Source organism: Apus apus, chromosome 14 (genome assembly GCF_020740795.1).
Source record: "Apus apus isolate bApuApu2 chromosome 14, bApuApu2.pri.cur, whole genome shotgun sequence".
NCBI lineage: Eukaryota > Metazoa > Chordata > Aves > Apodiformes > Apodidae > Apus > Apus apus.
In genome coordinates, this window is record NC_067295.1 from 682,501 (window position 1) to 701,340 (window position 18,840).

Here is an 18,840-nt window from a genome sequence, read left to right on the forward strand (position 1 = left end):
ACCAGAGGGTGTCAGAGCAGCCCGTGCCCAGCCCTGACACCTGCCAGGGCAGCTGCTCCAGAGGCACAGCCACCTCCCCTGCCCCCTGCCCCGCCTGCTCCCGCCTCACCTGAGGTGTAAGGTTTTTCAGAACAAGCCAATTTGTTATTCTCCCTGAGCTGCTCTCACCCCAGCTTGAACCTGAATGAGGGAGAACAAAGGAGTCAGTGCCCTGCCACAGTGAGCAGCAGGCACCAGCAGCAGGCACCAGCAGCAGGCACCAGCAGCAGGCACCAGCAGCAGGCACCAGCAGCAGGCACCAGCAGCAGGCACCAGCAGCAGGCACCAGCAGCAGGCACCAGCAGCAGCATGAGCTGACAGAAACGTTCATAACTGAGAAAAAAAACTCAAACAGCACTAATCTTTTCCAAGCTCAAAACCATTAGAAGGCTAGGTTGGGATGGCAGTCTATTTAAAATCTGTATCTACTAATTGTATTTACTATCTGATGCCTTTTTATTATGTAAATACTGTCAATGTAGCTACATTGTTGTTAGAGAATCATAACAAGCAAAAATACAAAGGTATTTGTTTTGACTGTCCCTGCAAGCTCAGAATCGTTGTAAGTCTGTCTGAGGAGTCCCTGCTGGGATCTAATTCATGAGCCCCTCTGTGAACAATGCTTAGCAGGCAACTGCACTCAGCTGCACAGGTGCCAAACACGGCAAGTACTTGCAGAGGTGGTTCACACTAAGGATGGAAAGACCCCCAGTGCCACCCACCCCACTGCTGCACACACCCCTAGCCCCCCCCATCTATTCAGTACAAACTCTGCAGCCCAGGATGTACAGATCTGCTCTTGCTTTTGGCAAGACAAGTGGTATAGATGTTAGCTAACAGTGACAGATTCCCCAGCCAAATGCACAGGAAGCTCCCCAACTTGATACCAAACCAAAAAAGCTCTGTACACAAAAAGACATCCTCACCAGGGGTATATCTGGCATCAGAACTTCCCCATCCTCCACCCAAACGAAGGGAATTATCCCAAGTGGACAACGGTGGCTTCTGGCCGGTTAGCCCTGGAGGTGGGCGGGACGGAGCAGTGATGCTTTTAGGTGGCAAAGGGACCTTCCACAGCTCATGAGCCAGAGAGGTGTTAGTGACTGATCCAGGAGACCATGTTGATTTGGAATCACTGTTTCTGGCTACTAAAAGACAGAAAGACAACCACAATCACTAGGCTGCTGGAACTGCTAAATACAGTAACTGCAGCAGTTACAAATAAAAGCTTCTAAATTAAAGTCAAAATAGCTGATTTAGCTGATTTGAAAATTAGTGAACTTCCCATTACGACAAGACCTCAGGACTACTTTTTATTAACATGTATTATCTCTCTGAAGCAAATGAAGGGGAAGAAACTCTCAGAGCAACACAAGCAGACCTCACCTGAAGTGCTTTGTGCTGTACTGCTGAGGGAAACATTGTAGTTGGAGGCACGAATGGATGACCAGGCACTAGTTGAAGGCAGCGTGGTGTTCAAAGATGAGGATGACCCTGTCAAGACACACATCAGTCACACCACAGTGCATCACAAATGCAATAAAATTAAAAGGCACAACTTGTAGTCCAGATTGGACACATCAGCACAGGTAGAAGAGGGATCTCCTGCCCTATTCTCAGGTCTCACCCTTGGTCCCAAGGCGGGGGGTGGCAGACCACTCCACAGCAGGGAGCTGCTCTGCCAGCAGGGCTGGTCACACTGCTGCAGTGGCTGGGCTGGCAGGCTCTGCTGCCTGCTTTCCAACTCCCTGCCTCCCCGTGCAGTTACATCAGAATGCAGCCCAGTGCTCCTCACTCGGCCCGCATTCTTGGAATAGCTGTTGCACTGCATCAAGCAGCAGGGCTTGAGCCAAGGATGAGCTTTTCTGCACCAAAATCCACAACACCAAAGATAAACAAGGAGATGAGCAAACATCTCCAAGTAAACAGTCTCTCTGTGTGACTGTGGAAAGCTCAGCACACAAGTAAGAGGGAAGGCAGCATCTGAACATACCAGTGTTCCTGTCCCTGAGGTGGTCAACTTCCCGCACAGTGTTAACTGACAGATTGTTGATGACACTGCCAGGAGTGACGTAAGGGTCAGTTTCAGGGTCGATGTTTGGATAACCTTTCCATGGCTCACCAGGACGAAACTCTAGGAACAGAGATTCAGAAAAGAAGGCGATTTATTATTTTTTTCATTATTATCTTTAACAGGAAACAGCAGGGTAAACAACACATCTCTGAATGAATGAAAAATCAAAACCTTTTAAGATTTTAGTTGACTTAATAAGGTGAAACAAAGACTAAAGTCACTTAATTTCTAGTTTTTCTGGCCCTGTCTCACTGGAGTGAAGTCTCAAAGCAGGGAGACACCCTTCTCTTTGTACAATAAAACTACTGCTCTCAACTTCCATCTGCTAAAAACTCCCCTCAGCGCTTTGGTAAGCAGTTCCTCCCACCCCCTGAAGGTGCAATGCCCCAGGAACAGGGCAGCCTCCCCAGCCCCCCCAGGGAGTACCTGGTGGCCAATTAACACTGCTGGAGCCATTAGGCGATTTGGCACGGGGCCAGCCATCCCCAATGGAGCCGGGGGGGCTGGCTGGTGAGTTACTGCTGTTCATAAAGTCATACGGAACAAACGGAGAATCTTCCAGCCTAAAACCACTTGAAATAGCACCTAATTTAAAGAAAAAGAAAAAAAAAAGACATCAAACATTGCACGCAGCCAATTTTCACATACTTATCTATATTAAAACATTCCCACGTAAAGCACTCATGGAATACACAGCAGGTCAACTTGTATGGGAAGCCATACAGGATTATATACACTAAAATGAAATGTCTCTGAGTAACTCAGCAGAAAACAGTACGAATAAAAGTCCCATGAAACCACCACATTATAACAGTATACTTATTAAATGTAAGTAAAATATTAATTCAAGAAGGTAAGAGCACTCTGTGGTACCCCAGCTGGAGAAGAGGGATAGGGAATATACTCTGTGATAGGAGGGCTCTTGGAAGAAACAGCTACAAAATCTGAAGGATCTTCAGCTACTGCAAATTTCTGTAAATTCTATGCATATTTCTGGGAGAGAGGGAAAAAAAAAAAAATCACTGGAGGCAGAGCAAGGAACAAAAGGACTGCAAGAATCTGATTCTGTACACATCCTGTAAGCCGAAGATATTCTACAGTTCTGAGGGAATATGTGACTTTTACTGGTGATTCACCACAACAGAGTTCAAATAATTGAATTCCTAATACTACCCAGAAAACATAACCTACAGCTAAAGTAACACCAGCACTTCTGTGGGTGACAACGGGAAGCAGCCCAGGATGCAGTGGCAGGATAGCTCCACTAGATGTGCATGGCAGCAGGTTATTTCATAGTAGTAAAACAGCTGACAAATCTAAAAATACCCAAACAATGTGAAGACTGAACAGTAACAGGAGACTGGAGACATTTCACAGCCATCTTTAGACACAGAACCTTTGTGCTACAGACTCTGGATGGAATTTCAAGCAACTTAAACAGTGGAAATGTCATATGAATCCTAATGACTGGAGTGAAATGTGAAGCAACCCAGTCTGCCTCCTCTAAAATGAAGTACAGCAATGGTATTAGTCTATCCCTTCTAAGCTCTCCCCATTTTTAGCAAGCAAATGTACACATTCATAACCACAACCTGTAACTGAACAGGTCAGATATGACCAGAATGCCACCTTAAGGACAGCAAGGTAGATGGAAAGAAAGCTAGAAAACATAATGCTTTTGGTTTAAAAAAAAAAAAAAAAATGAAGTCTTCCAATCCAGATTGAGGTAAAGTTAGTAGTAAAAGTCACACTTAGAGAAAAGTCTGGTTAAAAAAGGACTTTTGCACAATGTTTCTACTGAGTCTCACCACAGTATCACTCCTGCAAGTAAAACCATTCAGGCAAGCTCCGGGCTGCTGTACAAGACAAGCAGCAATTTTGGCAGAGACAACACAACACAAACCCTGACAGCTACAAGTAACACAGCAGCTACAACTACAGACCTAAAAATAGCAAACCTGCATTTTATAGAGAGAACTTGAGAACCTGATGGGTAATGTCAAATGCTACTTCAGGACACGGCTGACATACCATGTTTGCTGGAGTTTTGATCTAAGGATGTGTTCACAGAAATGCTGTCTACTGTAGTCCATTTCCTCAGTCGGGATTGTGGCTCTTTAATACTGCTCATATCCATGTTTACATTCAAGTTTGAGTTCATTCCTAAAAACACAGAGAGCTTATGAAATACAGACTAAATACTTTTCTTCTGGTAATTACCATTATTGTCTTAATAAACATTTAAGAGCATACTACTATGGTCATTTCATGCTTCCAAGTCTCTGTTTTTGAGAAACATTCTAGCATCTTGTACAGGGGATCTGCTACAGACAGAAGCTAAGCAACGTACAGCACTCTCAAGTTCTCAGCTCATGTCTTCATGCAAAGATGTCAGTGGAAGAAGCCATTGAGGAAGTTAGAGAAACTAAAATGTGAACATCTGAAAAAAAACCCTGGCATTTCTAACATCAGCCTAGCCCCAGCACCACCCCCATCCCACCTGCACCAAGCACTGTGTTTGGAAGAGCTGCTCACTTCTAGAAGACACTTTTCCCAGGAGGAGGGTGTGTCTGCACACCTCCCTGTTCAGAAGCAGTTATGCACCAGTTACCGTCTCATTCCCACCCTTACTGGGACTGTTCTCAGCACACCCTCAGCAGCTGAACACACCAGCACAGATCGAAAAGCACTTTGTGTGGGACTGCACAACTAGCTCCACTCACTACCCCATTTCTCCTGCTCACACTGAATATTAAAACTGCAGCAAGATAAACCAAACAAAACTTGTCTTCCCTGTTGTAATCTGATGTCAAAACATGTACCTGCCTGAGATCCAACACCATGCTAGCCCAGATCAGCCCAAACCCTGTGAGACCCTGTTCTGGGCTTGGACAACAGGATCCTTGACTCTCAAACCACACCTGATTACATTTTCAGTCCTTTGGACCTATATACTTCTGAAAATAATCCATTATAGCATCTTAACTTAGGGCCAGAGCCACACAGGGAACTTTTCAAATCTCTACTAGAAACATCTCCACTCAGCACTGGAAACCACTGCTTAATTTTGTTCCTAAGTCAACATTCAGTGCCACATAGAGGCTGGTTTGCTTTTTGTTTTTTTCATTTGTTGTTTTGTAAGGGCATGAGTAGATGCTGATGCCAGAAAAGCAGCCCCTTGAAAAGCTTCAGAGAAAGTCCCTTGTAACAGGACAACCCAGTTTTAAGAAATACAACAACTATCAATAGCTGAAACAGAAAAAAGGGAAAGTCAAACCAATCCAGTTTCTGACACCTTTCCCTCTTGCATTTAGTTGTTGTCAGAGCAACAACCTGTGCACATCAATAACCCTTTGACTAACTCAGAAGAAGCTTCCAGAAGACAGGCCTCCAAAGGAAGGGTCAGAAAGACCCCAAGCTGGCACTTAGGCAGCTGACACGGTTAGTGCCAGCCCCGTGACAGGCAGTGATCCCCATCCATAGCTCTGTACTTGAAACATCAGTCCCTGGACAGAACCTACAATTTAAACAGTCTTCCCAGAAGTAATTTTTCATTTCCAGTTGTGGAAGATTTCATGCTGTTCAGCTATAGTCACTATTTGGCAGAAAAAGGTATTTTTAATATTAGAACTACTTCATTCTATAGGTGAATTGGGATGTGACTGCAGCACATTCCCCACCTGCCCCAACCTCTGGTTTTGATGAACCAGGGTCTAGTTCATCTTGACAAATCCAGCTCCCCAGGATGTAACGGGGCCTCCCTGCTGCTGCTGCCAGGTCTCCTGACACCAATTAGAACACGGAGAAAATAACATACCTGCAGGATCTTCCAGAAGACAACTTGGCAAGTTCAATTCCTCCTCACATGAACTATCCTACTGAACTTCATGCACTTGAAGGATACTACCAGTACTCCTCTTGACTCATTTTTTCACTGAAGGGTAAAGAAATTCTAGCAACCTACTATTTCTAGCCTTAAGCTTTTTACTGGTGGACTGAGTGTGGCTCCACTTGCTCCTATCACTACACTGTGCACTCCAAAGGGATCCCAAAGAATTCTTACACATACTGTACCAGATTCCTGAGGGATCTCAAAGCAATCTTAGGTATACTGCAGGCTCCTGGAATGTGGCAAGGACTGAGGTGAGAAAGCAGCTACTTAACAACAGTATACAAAAAGTCAAGAAATTAAGCAGAAAGGAACCTAACATGGGCAGGGTGCAGTTACTCAGCATGAAGTCTGGCAAGAAAGTTAAATATTCCCTTCATTAGGCCTAACATAGCGTCTCTAATAGCTAAATACACTTCATTTTTAGGCCTTGCCCCTTGCACAAAAGCAGTAGTTAGATCTTGATGCTAATCAGCAGCAGCAACTATTGAGCAGCAGCCTGGACTTGGGAGTGGCCAGAAGCAGAACTCCAGGGTGCCACATGCAGTGCAACAGCAAAGCCTGCACCTGGCTCCAGAACACCCCACCTACAAGCACAAGGAGTTCAGCAGCAGTGTCTGCTCAACAGATCTTCGTACAAAGGGCAATGAGAATGCAAAGTAAATCAGCCCAACAGAAATGACCCAGTTAGAATAATGTAAAAGAAATGCAAACTGAAGAGGAGGAAAAAAAATAGGGATAAGGAACAAATATACAGTTGTAGTAAGTATAAGGTAGCACTAAAAAGGGACCTAAAGTAAGGAGAAAATATACAAGCCTGGAATTTCTGAAGCAGAAATTGGACAGAAGCCTGGAAATGTTGGGAAAAAGAAACAGGAGATGTTTGTATTTATAAATGTTCAGACATTTTGCCTGAAATGAGACAACCATTCTTTAAAAATACAGAGCTAAAAGCTTTCTTTCCTGGACAATATCACTAAAAGGGAAATTAAATATTTTGTTCTACCTATTGCAGATCCAGATTCATTGAAAAAGTTTTTAGAATCCAAAGAAATGAGACCACATTAATGGATTCTCTGTATGGATTCTACTTCTAAAAGTGCTTTAGCTCCAGGAATGTAACTACAAAGGGATCCAGAGAATAAAAAGGAAACAAAAAGAGACAGACATTCTTTAAGAATGTAAAGCAATTTGCACTGAAATACAGAGTCATTCCTGGGAATGAAGGTACTTGTGAAAACAGTTCTTTGGTGAAGAAAGGTGACTGGATAAGAATTACTACTACCATTAAAATCCCAAGTGCTAACAAGATTGCAATCACTATTGTTTCAGAGGCAGGCAACATGAAAAGGAAGGTTGTGTGTCATAAGCATTAACTGTATGAAACTAATAGTGAGAAACCCACCTATAGGGAAGCTGCTGAATGCATTTATTGGTGATGGCCCTTTTTGAAGATCAGGAGTAGCATGGGGTATGACATTCTCAAGGAAAGATTTCATGGTGGGTTGATGGAGTGACTGCTGTTGAGAGGGTGGAGTTTGCTGTTTCATTAACAGGTTTGGATCAAGCTGACGGGACTGTTGCATCATCTGTTGCTGCATACTGAGAGATCGACCCTTGAAAAAACAAAGGAGTTACAATGTAAGTCGGCAAAAGCCTTTCCACCTTTAAAGAAAGGCAATGAAACACCTTTGGTTCCATGCATCTTAGCACAGCAAAACCCCAGCATGAACTAAGTCACTCCTTTAAAGCTTGTAAAAATCTCATTCACTCTTGCACACTCTAATACAATTTATAGCAAGAAATGCAGCGCAGGATGAAGAACAGTTTTTAAGGATAGTTTGAAGAGTTAATAATAAATGTATGTCTTTACCTGCTGCTCCTGCTGCTGACGACCACCAGAAGGCATGCTTCTTTGATTCTGGGCTTTTTGCTGCTGAGCCAACAACCGCTAGGAGACAGTGTTTTGTGGTGGTTTTTTTAAGAACAGTTCATGGCTGACATTAAGTCTCTACTTAGACTTTCAAACAGAACTCAGAGCGACTAGCTTTGTTAGCTTACCTGTAACTGGGAGATCTGAGAAAGCTGGTTTAACTGGGACAGTTGATTCAACATGGCTACCTGTTGTGGACCAAAAAGTGGGCTCAGGCCACCGTTGTTTGGTGCATACTTCAGTAATGATACTGGAACCTGCAAAATGGACCAGTATGAACAATGCTATGAGGCAGGTACAATATTGGAGCCTCTGGTTAACAGATGCCTAGTTTCTGAAACACTAATCAAGCTAATTATGCTTTGCAGTATTTACAGAGTAAATATCAGCAACACCAATAAACAGAAAACGATCTTTTGAAGCAGCATCTTGGTAGTTTATGCATAGAAAGTTTTATGTGCTTTATTACCTGAGGGGATAGTAATGGAGGAGGCACTTGAGCACGTGGATTAGGCTGAGATGAATTAAGAGGTTGTGCTGGAGGCTGCTGCATGCTCCTGGGCTGTGCTGCTATATTACCAACACCAAACATACTGGGATTGCCGTTCTGGGGAGAGGACAGACAGTTAGTGACAATAACCTCTGCTGCTGCTCCTCCCACCCCTGTACATTTGAATTAGCAGTTAAACACATCAATTACACAGGGAGCCAGGATCGTACATCAAAAGGTATTAAATGCTGACAAGTAACATGCCAAGGATATGCACACAGCCTTACCTGTCTAACAGAATTCAAGTTTTGCATACCCAGCCCTGCTAGGGAGCCAAGGGCTTGGTTAGGTAGTGCATTATTTGAAGGGGGAAGCTTCATGTTTTGATTGGACATAAACTGCATGTTTTGGGACTCGTCTGCTACAATGCCATCCTGATGGGACAGACACACCGAGGCACAACAACCAGCCAGCAAGCAAGCAGAAGGGAGAAACCATTGCCAGGAGCAGAAGGGAAGAGTCACAGGACAGTCCAGCACCAGCAGGAAATAGGCAGAAAACAAAAGAGATCAGGTTAGTCATTTGCACAGCAAATGGGCTACAGAAAGAGCTTAGTATTACTTATCGGTAAGTTAAAAAGCACAAAATAGATCTTATGGATTAACTAGAAAGCCCTACTTGCCCTCTCCACCAAGTGCAGAAAGCTAAGGAGAACACAGATGCCTACTTAGAATGCAGAGTCAGAGAAGTTTAGAAGTGTCCACCAGGAGGACACCACTGACCTTATCGAAGTAAGGACCGCGATCCATGGAAGACTCTTTGGAAATCTGAGGACGAGAACCAGGGCCTTTCCCAACCACACGACTGTAGTCGCCAGCGCTGAGGCCGTGCTTGTCCAGCTCCATCCGCTTATCCGGCAGCAACCCTGGGAAGAGGGCAGGGGTGACCACGGCCTGGCGGGAGCTCCAGAGCCACCCCAGCAGCTGATCCCCCAGAGGCTGAACCTGTGCTGCTCTCCAGCCAAGCACCAGAACTGAAACCCCCACGGAGCTCCCAACTGCCTGGGCTTCACCGGGAAGGGACGGGACACTCTGCAACTCGAGGGCTACAGAGAACTGCAAACGTGGACTCAGCAAAGCCTCGTCAGAATTTACGAGGCTTCCCAGAAACAGCAACTTTCTCTTAAAGACAAGAAAGTGTAAATTTTTAAACTTGAGTTTCCAGCTGTGAACGCCACTCTGAGCAGCCATAAGCGTCGTCTTGGCTTTGAAGCAGTATTTTTATCAGATCCCTACATCCCCTGCCTTTGGGTAATGTTTTCTTAACTGACTTTGATTCAGTTAAGAAAGAAACTATTTAGCAAAAAACCCAACCCAAACCAACCCTCATAAATTTGAAGTTAGTTGTGTTTATTAAAAGCAAGTTTTAAGTTATATTTTATCACTAATTCCACTAGGCAAGCTAGAAGATAAAAATAAGCCGTTATAAAGGAGTCCAGTAAATACTTCACTGCACACAGAGCAACTGAATTATGTCCCCAGCAAATGTTTTAAATTCAAATTTTTAAAAACCAAAATAATTTAAATGAGGCTTGTCACTGCCATTAGTATCTGAAATTCAAATTATTTCTTTACACAATAGACTATAAGCCCAAAAGTGAAAATAGCCTATTTTAAACTCGAACAAAAAGAGTGCAAATATAATAGAAACTAGAACATAACGATCACTTTAAATTAAATATTCTATTGTTATAATATATTGTTATTAATGTGCTGAAGCCTTACACTATTTATTTGCCAGAGAAATATTAACGGTCAATGGATTAAAATAATAATTAAAAAACCTGATCACAAGTAATTTTACACTCAGGTTTAAATGTTTTAAAAATTTTTTTCAAGTAGTAATTTAGTTCTTAGAACGAAACATGTGTTTCCAAGAAAGAACCACAATGAGAAAGTGTGGTATCTGGAACATTTCTGTTCATATTAGTGAAGGGATCCAGATGCAATCTAGACACTGACATTACAAGGAACAAACTCACCACACCCTGCAAACATTCTTCCATGTCAGCTTAATATTCATAAGCTTAGTCTGATCAATGGGAAGTCACCACAGCAGCCTAGTGACTCAGGTGTGTGCTGTTACTCACATGCACCTTTTTTTTTTTCTTTACAAGGGTATTCCCTGTCTTTAGGGAAACATCTATTTACCTACATATACCTATAACTCTATATATTATATATAGTTTTTAAAAAAGAATTTACAGAGGTGTATAAACTAGGAGAGAGACTGGAAAGGAAAGCAAAAGGCCCGCTGGTTCTCCTGTTCTCACCTCCAGACATGTCCATCTTATTGCTCTGTATGGTTTCTTCTGGTGATTCTCTCTGAAGTAATAAAATGAATCACAATTATTTAATAATAATATTTTTTAAAGTTAAAACAAAGATTCATATATACTACTATAATTCAAACCTGCAAGAAAAAATAGAACAAGACAAATCAGATGGTATTTTACATCATTCTCTCCCTTCAGTTGTTACCCAACTGAAAACAGGTAACTTCACCAAACAGGTATGGAACTCTAAGGCACCAGACTATGGGATGAATACCTGGCTGGTGTTTACAGAAACAATTTGCATCAATAAATAGGTCATTTTGTGATGAGGATGCAAAGAAATAGGATGTGGGACAGGGGGGAGAGAAACAGAAGGAAAAAGAAAAATGCTATGAAAATGAACACCAGGTAGGTTAGCATTTTAGTCTTTGTGCATTACAGCTGCACTGTCAGAAGACAGCAAAGCCAGGCAGGGGCAAGTACTTACTGAAAAACTGAGATTTGTGAATTGCTTAATGAATGGATTGATCCATGTTTCATCTTGCTTATTTCCACCTTTCATTGCTCCCTTAAAAAGAGAAAGGAATTCCTGTGATACTCAGGTGATGTTTACCACCTACTGCTTAAATTACATCATAAAACATTCTGAATAAGGATTAGAGCTTAATGGCACCCCATGCTCCACTCAGCACAGCAACCTGCTCTGCCTTAGCCTTCAGAAATTATAACAGTGCAAAAGCCTTGACTCAGCCTCCTTGTTCCATTACCTTTGTGGGCATTTTTTTCACATACGGTGGCCAATTGAGGGATGGGTTAGCTTCTTGTGAAGAAGTGCTGTTCCACATTCCAATCTCGACATCCTCCTCTTCCTCCCAGCTGGTCTGACGACTGCCTGTCAATGGCATGTCATCTCCACACCAACTATCTTGCATAGATTTAGGCCCTGGTTATGAAAAAAAACCCAGCAGGTTAATGTTTCAGCAGCAAGTGGCCACCCTTAGCACACAAGTCAGTTTGACATGTACTTCAAGGTTGAAAAGTCCTCCAAAATGTCAGACTTCTAGAGAAGTATTTCAACTTCCTCGAGTATCATTATTCAAAGGAGACACTGAAAGCACTCACCAGGTTTAGTTGCAGCCTGTTGACCAAGAGAAGCGTTTCCCCAGCCAGAGGTGCCTGCTGCATCGCTGATGGGCTCTCCCCAGCTAGTACCAGTATCCATGGGTTTACCCCACGCTGAAGTTCCATTATCTACAGTAGTGGCTGGAGTAGAAGGCTCTCCCCAACCTTTTTAAAGCAGTATGAGTTACTAGCGTGTTTTTGAAACAGGATTTTAAAAGCTATTTAAAGATACTCAAGTGTTTTGCCTTTTCTAGACCCATGACATACAATATAAACCATATAGGTACACATTCACATTTATGTGAAGGTCATTACTACAACTGCAAGCTGCTCCATTAAAAAATAAGCCAAAACACAAAAATACAAGTTTCATATGTTGAGGATTATACTTTGATAATGGAAATTTCTAAGATATTAAGTTCGTAAGTGCTGCTCATTGTATTTAAGCTACTCCTCTTTGCAGCTGAGAAACCAAACACAGAACATTCATGAACACTGCACAAACTTATCTACAAGTACCATTATTCACTGCTTCCAAAACTACAACATTATAAAGTCTGATCTTGAGTCCATATAAACCCATCACCCATCATTCTGTTCTGCAGCAGCTCAACTCTTTTTTTGGGGCCTCTTTGGCAACAGTAAGTTTTGACTGTTTCAGAATCAAATGAAGAAAAATACTCCAATTCCTCAGACACTATCTTAAATATTTTCTGTGTTCCCAGACTCCAGAATTATAGCAGCTCTCTAGTATTTATTACTCAAGGTATTTAAAGCTAGAACAGATCTTCCAATCTGTGTAAAAGCATCAAACATTTATGAGTACTGCTGTTACTATTGGTTTATTTAATAACTAAAAGCAGTACTTCATTGGCACCTTCCCCTCCCCTCTTGGAAACTAAAATACTGTTATATGAATCAAGAACAAAATAACTGTTCTACAATTAACAGAAAACATGAATTTGCATAAAACCAAGTCTTACCAGAACCCGAACTGCTCTCCTTGCTAGACATGGCACTTGAAGACAGTAGCTGCTGATGTACCTGTGCTTGCTGGTCTGAACTGCTGCTACTGTTTGGGACATTTTTATTCCACATATTCACATTTTTGTAGTTGTATTTGCTTGGATCACCCCAAGCAGAAGTTCCATCATCAATCTCCATTTTGCGGCGTATTGACTCAGGGGATGGCTCCTCCCACCCAGTGGGTTCTTCCTCCTTGGCTGGTGCTGGCATCGGCCCACCCAGCCAGCCCGACCCTGGGGGTTTGTTTGTGGCAGAGGGTGCTCCCCAAGAGCCAACATCTTGCTTGTTCCATTCTGGAGAGTTTATTGGCTTTGATGACTCCCCCCAGCCTTGAGGCTGATTGGATTTAGGAGGGTCTCCCCAGCCTTGGTTCTGACTGGACTTTGCAGGCTCATCCCATCCTGAAGAGTTATTTGAGTTGGTATTATTACCTCCCCAAGTAACAGAATTTGATTTACCTGGCTCATTCCAACCAGATACTGATCTGTCACTGTCGCTACCTCCTGAACTGGATTTCTTAGCCTCACCCCAATGGTTATTTCTTGAATTTTCACCCCAGCTTTCACCGGCAGGAACTGCCCAACCCTGGCTGGCCTTCTGTCCATCTACCCATCCCTGTTTGATCTTCTGTGCATCATTCCAAGATGACTTTTCTTCCTTGCCACTTCCCCATGATTGATTGCTCTTGACCATTACTGTAGCAGCAGAATCTTCTTCCCACCCCCCTTGGCTGTTTGACCCTTTGGAGTCTCCCCACCTTGTAGCAGACTTTGGATCTCCCCACCCTGATACAGATGAGGTATCATTATTATTAGGGCTAGGTCTATCCACACACCCCCCTGAGCTGGAAGTCTGTGTCACAGAGCCTCCCCAGGCCTCTGTCCCATTGTCAGTTTTTCTTTCACCCCTCGGTGATGTTTCGGTATCCCAGGCAGTGTTCTGTTTGATTGGAGTCTGTCCCCAACCCGAGTTGGAAAGGACACGTGGATCTAAGTCAGTTCTGTTCACTATGCTTTGGAGTAATGCATGCTGGTCAACTTTCCTCCTCTCTCGACTCTGTCCTTCCGTGGTTGCTCGGTCTTCATGGCATCCAGTGCCCTCTGAACTCCCTTCACTGTCCCCCGTACCTGGTTTGGCCCAGGTGCTGCTTGGCTCTGTCATCTGAGAAGCAGCAGAACTCTGGCTGCTGTTAAGGTCATCCTCCTCAGTAGACTTCCATCCCTTTGTAAACTTCCTGCTGTTTCCATTCACACTTTCATTGGAATGCTGATTACTAGGCAGTTTACTCCATTCCCCGTTTGAAATGCTAGTGCCAGTGTTCTGTGCTGGGTTGCCCCATCCTCTCCGGCTCCCGCCAGCACTTGCACCATTTCCGCTTCCCCATGGCATATTCTGGGAGTTGACTGTCCCTGCCTCCCACACCCCTCCTCCTTTATTCCCGTTGATTTGAAAGTTAGTGCTGCCAGGCCCGCTAATGCCTGGCTGCATTAGAGTTGCATTCACAGTGTCACCATTAGCTTGGCTGTTTGGGCCTGAACATTTGTCTCCAGAGTAATTAGAACCATAGGCACCCCATGTAGTACCATAAGAGCCACCATTTTTCGCCTCACCATTGCTAAGATGAGAAATGGAAGTGCCATTTGTAACTGGAGAGGCCTGAATCTGAGAATGATTCATTGTGCTCACACGCCAGGCCCCATGCCCTGTATTATTAGGCAGTTCGTTAATCTGCACTGAACCAGCAGAGTTTGGTAAACTAGAGGTCATAAAGTTAGTAGTGTTATTTGGTCCATTCATTTCAGTGTTAAGGTTTTGAGGTTGCCCACTGAATGAAACCTTCCTTGTACCATTTACTTCAGAATCACAATTTTCCTGAAGGCTTCCCCAGGAACCATGGGCTGAACCACCCACTTTTGAGTTAATACTCTGACTATTCGACATCTGACCTATGGTACTGCACGGAATATTTGTGCCAGGATTACCACTCCCTACAGACCCTTTCAGGGCATGTCCATTGTTCTCCAATACAGGCCAGGCACCATGGTTGCCATTTGAATTCAAAGTGCTTGGATTTAACCCTCCATTTGATGAAGAGTTTATGGTGCCCCAAGCATTCATTCTATTGTTGCTACTTTCAGATTTGCTGTCAGGAGCATCCACAGAAACTTGACATGTGCTTATTATGGTTCCATGGGATAAACCCCACGGCCCATTAATACTTCCATTGCCCACATTATTGCTGTTGCTACCAACCACAAACTTATTCTGAGAACCATGTCCAATGCCATTTCGAATGCCATCATTGTCACCACCTGTGCTCCCTGAAGCCATTATAACGAGGTTTCTCTCTGACCCAGAGCTAGAGGCAGAGTCAGTGTCCATACATTCTGATGTCAGCTCTGGGTCACTGCCAGTGATTGATGGCCATGCTTCTTTGTCAGAGCCGTCTACAATAACTTTATCCCAGTTTGTGCTGGAGTCACTATTTGAAGAGACTGGTCCCCAGTGAGAATTTTCATAATGGGATCCTAGACCACTGTGGTTCAGATCTAAAGGGAAGAAGGAAAGTCCAAGAGCATTATTATAAATTTAGTATTATTACTTCATTAAGCAGAAGAGGGGGAAACACGTACAAAGATACTAAGCCAAAAATGATTTTGCTCATTTTAACACCACAGTCACTGAAGATGACTGAGAAGGCTTCCAAGCACAGCTGCTCAGAAGACTGCCACACACAGAGCCTAGAACACCCCCCAGCACACAGAGCTGCACTCTCACCAAGGGCACAAAGCAGAACTCCCAAGGGTGCAGTTAGTTTTTCCAGAGAAATAATAAAAAAAATACTCTGTACCACCACACACAAAGTATTTTGTAAAAACATTAAAAACTCAAAACATTCTAAAAGGCAGAAATCTAAACAGGATATTAAACTGAGCTAGTGGTACCAGTGGCTCTGTGACAACAGCCAGAGAAACACCCACCCCTGTGAAAAGACACCCTTTAAGATTTCTTCAGTACAACATCAGATACTTTTTTTTTTTTACACAACAACAATCGGACACAAACTCCATGATACCAACCTAAAGTTCCGCTGCAAAAGTACAGGTTAGGTGCAGTAGCTGAACTGATACTTCTAATTTTTATTCTATAAGAACTAGTTTCTTTTACAATGAATAAGTTGATCATGCCTGGGAATCCAGACAACATACATTGTAATTCAGTTATAAACTTTCCATGGTTAAACCCATGCATCAGGGAGTATCTGCTACAAAATAAGTGCTATCAGTTTTCATCTCTATGCCAAAAGCTTTACTGCAGACCTCTTCCCCAGCTGCTAAACCAAAACATAGACAGATGCCTAGAAGATGAAACTACAGAACTGTGAAGCACGTGAAAAATAGTAATGAAGCTGGCAACAGAACAGCTACAAAACCTCAGTGAAGTTTTTTACTTAGTATTTGCCTAAACTGAAAGAATAACCATACTGGTGTACACTCAGATTTATAGCTCCTGCCTGTTCTTAACAGATTTTTAGAATCACATCTTATATCTGAGGAGCAAAAGGTGCAGCAGCTTTGCCTGAACACCTTCCTGACGCCATGCCTGTTCACGATAAGATAGAGCTAAGAGCAACAAAATGGTACCATTATCAATCCTTACTTTAGGGACTCATGACTTTTAGAGCTCTAATTCATAAGCCTCTTCTTTTTCCAGGCAATAACATGTTAATTGTGAGGTCTGAAAGGAAGCTGCCAGTGCCACCAGCTTCTCCCTTCTGCTGCAAGGAGTGCCAAGTCTGCACCAGAGCACCAAAGTTTGGTGCCCACCAACCCCAACCTACACCTCAGAGGCAAGTAACAAGCTGCAACAACTCTAATGTTAGTAAAAATTGCCACCTACTTAGAGGTGACAACATATACAAGATAAGAGTTTGGCAACAGCTCAGGGCTCAAACGCAGCGATCATTCAGCAGGAACCTGTTCTTGGGGCTCCAGCTCAACCACAAAAGCCTGATGTGGTTTGTGTGCAGGCAGGACTGACCATGCTGAGGAGAAGCAGGGTCATGTAGATTGAAAAAGAGACCTTGCTTCAGTGCTTCAATCTCTCAAAAGGAATTTGAGAACACAATAACAAACAGATAACCTCACATTTTAAAACACAGTAACAAATTTTAAATACTACAGTATTTGAATTTAAGATCTTGATCTACAGGAAATGTGAAGGACCAAAAAAGCTTTAGGAACATTTAAGTTCCTATGGACAGTTTACTAAGCTTTACACTGACACAAAAAGTTCTGGTGTATTTTTCATTGATTTTAAATAAATACTATTCATTCTACAGAAAAAAAGAATTTAGCCAAAGACCCTGCCTCCAAGGATACACAGCCTGGAGCAGCAGAGATCACTGCTCCTTCACCATCCAGGGGGACAGAAGCTTCAGAGAGTTGAAACAATCAGTTAAGTTTCCCATAGGAACTACAACATGAGAAACAAGGAAGCTGGCACAGTGATTTGGAACAGGGAGTAGCAGAAAAAGACCCGTGGAAGGTAGAAATAGGGTGAGAGAATCAATAGCATCGAAAGCAGTCCTACCAAAACAAAACCTTGATTACACAAACATTATCCCAAAACCAGGATCAATTTTAAAAACACCACTGAAGTACACAGATGGCAAACAGGCTGAATTCAGTACGCGGAAAGATGCAGGTCATGACTACAAGCAAAAGTGAAACAGTAAACAAACCCCTATTTGCACAGCAAGAGAAAGCATACAAAGAAAGCTTGTATTTATTAGAATTCCTTTATCCTAACTTAGATGTGATATGCAGTTTGTAATAAGCCAATACACAAACAGCACATAATGACTGATTGCCAGTCATTCGGCATTTTATCCTATTACATACAAAACCACCTTAACTAACAGTCTTTGTCCTGGACATAATTGCATGCCAGTGATTTCTAGTATGCACTGCTGTTCTGAAATATTCCTCTCTGAATCTCCAGAGCACACAAACTTCTGAGATTGAGTATACAAATACTGAATAAGCAAGCCATTATCTCTGCTTTTTCATATCTGGCAGATGCCACAAAAACACTCTCAAAATTGAAAAAAAAAAAAAATCACAGCTGAAAACAGACTACACTTGGTGCACAGCAAAAGCAGCCAGTAACAACCTCTAGCTCCACTTTTGGATTTCTCCCCAAAATTATTTAGAAGCTGCACTGGACTTCTTTTGCTTAAATCCTGGACATAAGAAAAACCTTACACAAACTTGAGATTCTTGAAATTCAGTATTCTGCTACAATTGTTCCAATTATTTGCAATGCAGTAATTTAATACTTTCTAGCCATCATGTTACCCCTGTGGGAAATGTTTGCAGGAAACTGGATATATTTTCTAAAGTAGTTTGTTTATTTTAAAATACCACTGCATGTTTGAAATGAAACAGTAGCATTGAGAAGTGTAAATTAAGAAATACTTGAAACTTGCTCCCTCTGTCTCCTTTTCCACTTGAAGTACACACTGGTACCCAACAGACTGCCAATACTCTACCTTCCCAGTAATTGTGCACCTTTGGTCCTCATGAAAAAATGCATTTTAGTAGTAAACAAGCTTTCCAGCTTTTAGTAAACAATTACCAATTAACAAAACCAGAAAAATAAAACCTGTTTGTTAACATCACATGTTTCTCTGTGGTAGAGAAAAAGGTCCTGAAATCTGTTTGTCTTCAAGTACTCCACCCCGAGAATTAGTAGCTGTTTGCCTCCCTAAAGTCTCCAAACTGTAAATGCAGGACAGGAAAGCTGCCAGGACAAGGGTAGTGTCCCTCTGCACCCAACCCAGCACAAGTGGTGGTTCTCCTAAAAGGGACTGTCCTGTACCCTCTGTCCCCTCTCTGAGCAGTGGCTCTGTGCCAGACCAAGCTCCCCT

General features: G+C 42.8%; 1 protein-coding gene across 7 annotated transcripts in view; it reads right to left on the bottom strand.

Moving 5' to 3' along the window:
• TNRC6A (trinucleotide repeat containing adaptor 6A) overlaps positions 1–18,840 on the bottom strand; it is a 48,175-nt gene that overhangs the window by 3,177 nt on the left and 26,158 nt on the right. For 4 of the 7 annotated variants that reach the window (XM_051631709.1, XM_051631710.1, XM_051631708.1 and 1 more), the window contains 18 exons: positions 12,866–15,457; positions 11,883–12,047; positions 11,528–11,703; positions 11,248–11,328; positions 10,758–10,809; positions 9,208–9,350; positions 8,713–8,859; positions 8,405–8,542; positions 8,064–8,192; positions 7,876–7,953; positions 7,408–7,618; positions 6,820–6,852; positions 4,145–4,276; positions 2,540–2,698; positions 2,033–2,173; positions 1,426–1,533; positions 966–1,187; positions 110–180 (listed from right to left, as the gene is read on the bottom strand). In XM_051631709.1, the coding sequence (XP_051487669.1) occupies positions 110–180; positions 966–1,187; positions 1,426–1,533; positions 2,033–2,173; positions 2,540–2,698; positions 4,145–4,276; positions 6,820–6,852; positions 7,408–7,618; positions 7,876–7,953; positions 8,064–8,192; positions 8,405–8,542; positions 8,713–8,859; positions 9,208–9,350; positions 10,758–10,809; positions 11,248–11,328; positions 11,528–11,703; positions 11,883–12,047; positions 12,866–15,457 (4,778 nt within the window). The remainder of the gene's footprint in view (positions 1–109; positions 181–965; positions 1,188–1,425; positions 1,534–2,032; positions 2,174–2,539; positions 2,699–4,144; positions 4,277–6,819; positions 6,853–7,407; positions 7,619–7,875; positions 7,954–8,063; positions 8,193–8,404; positions 8,543–8,712; positions 8,860–9,207; positions 9,351–10,757; positions 10,810–11,247; positions 11,329–11,527; positions 11,704–11,882; positions 12,048–12,865; positions 15,458–18,840) is intronic. The other 3 variants (XM_051631712.1, XM_051631711.1, XM_051631713.1) reach the window with 2 other exon arrangements.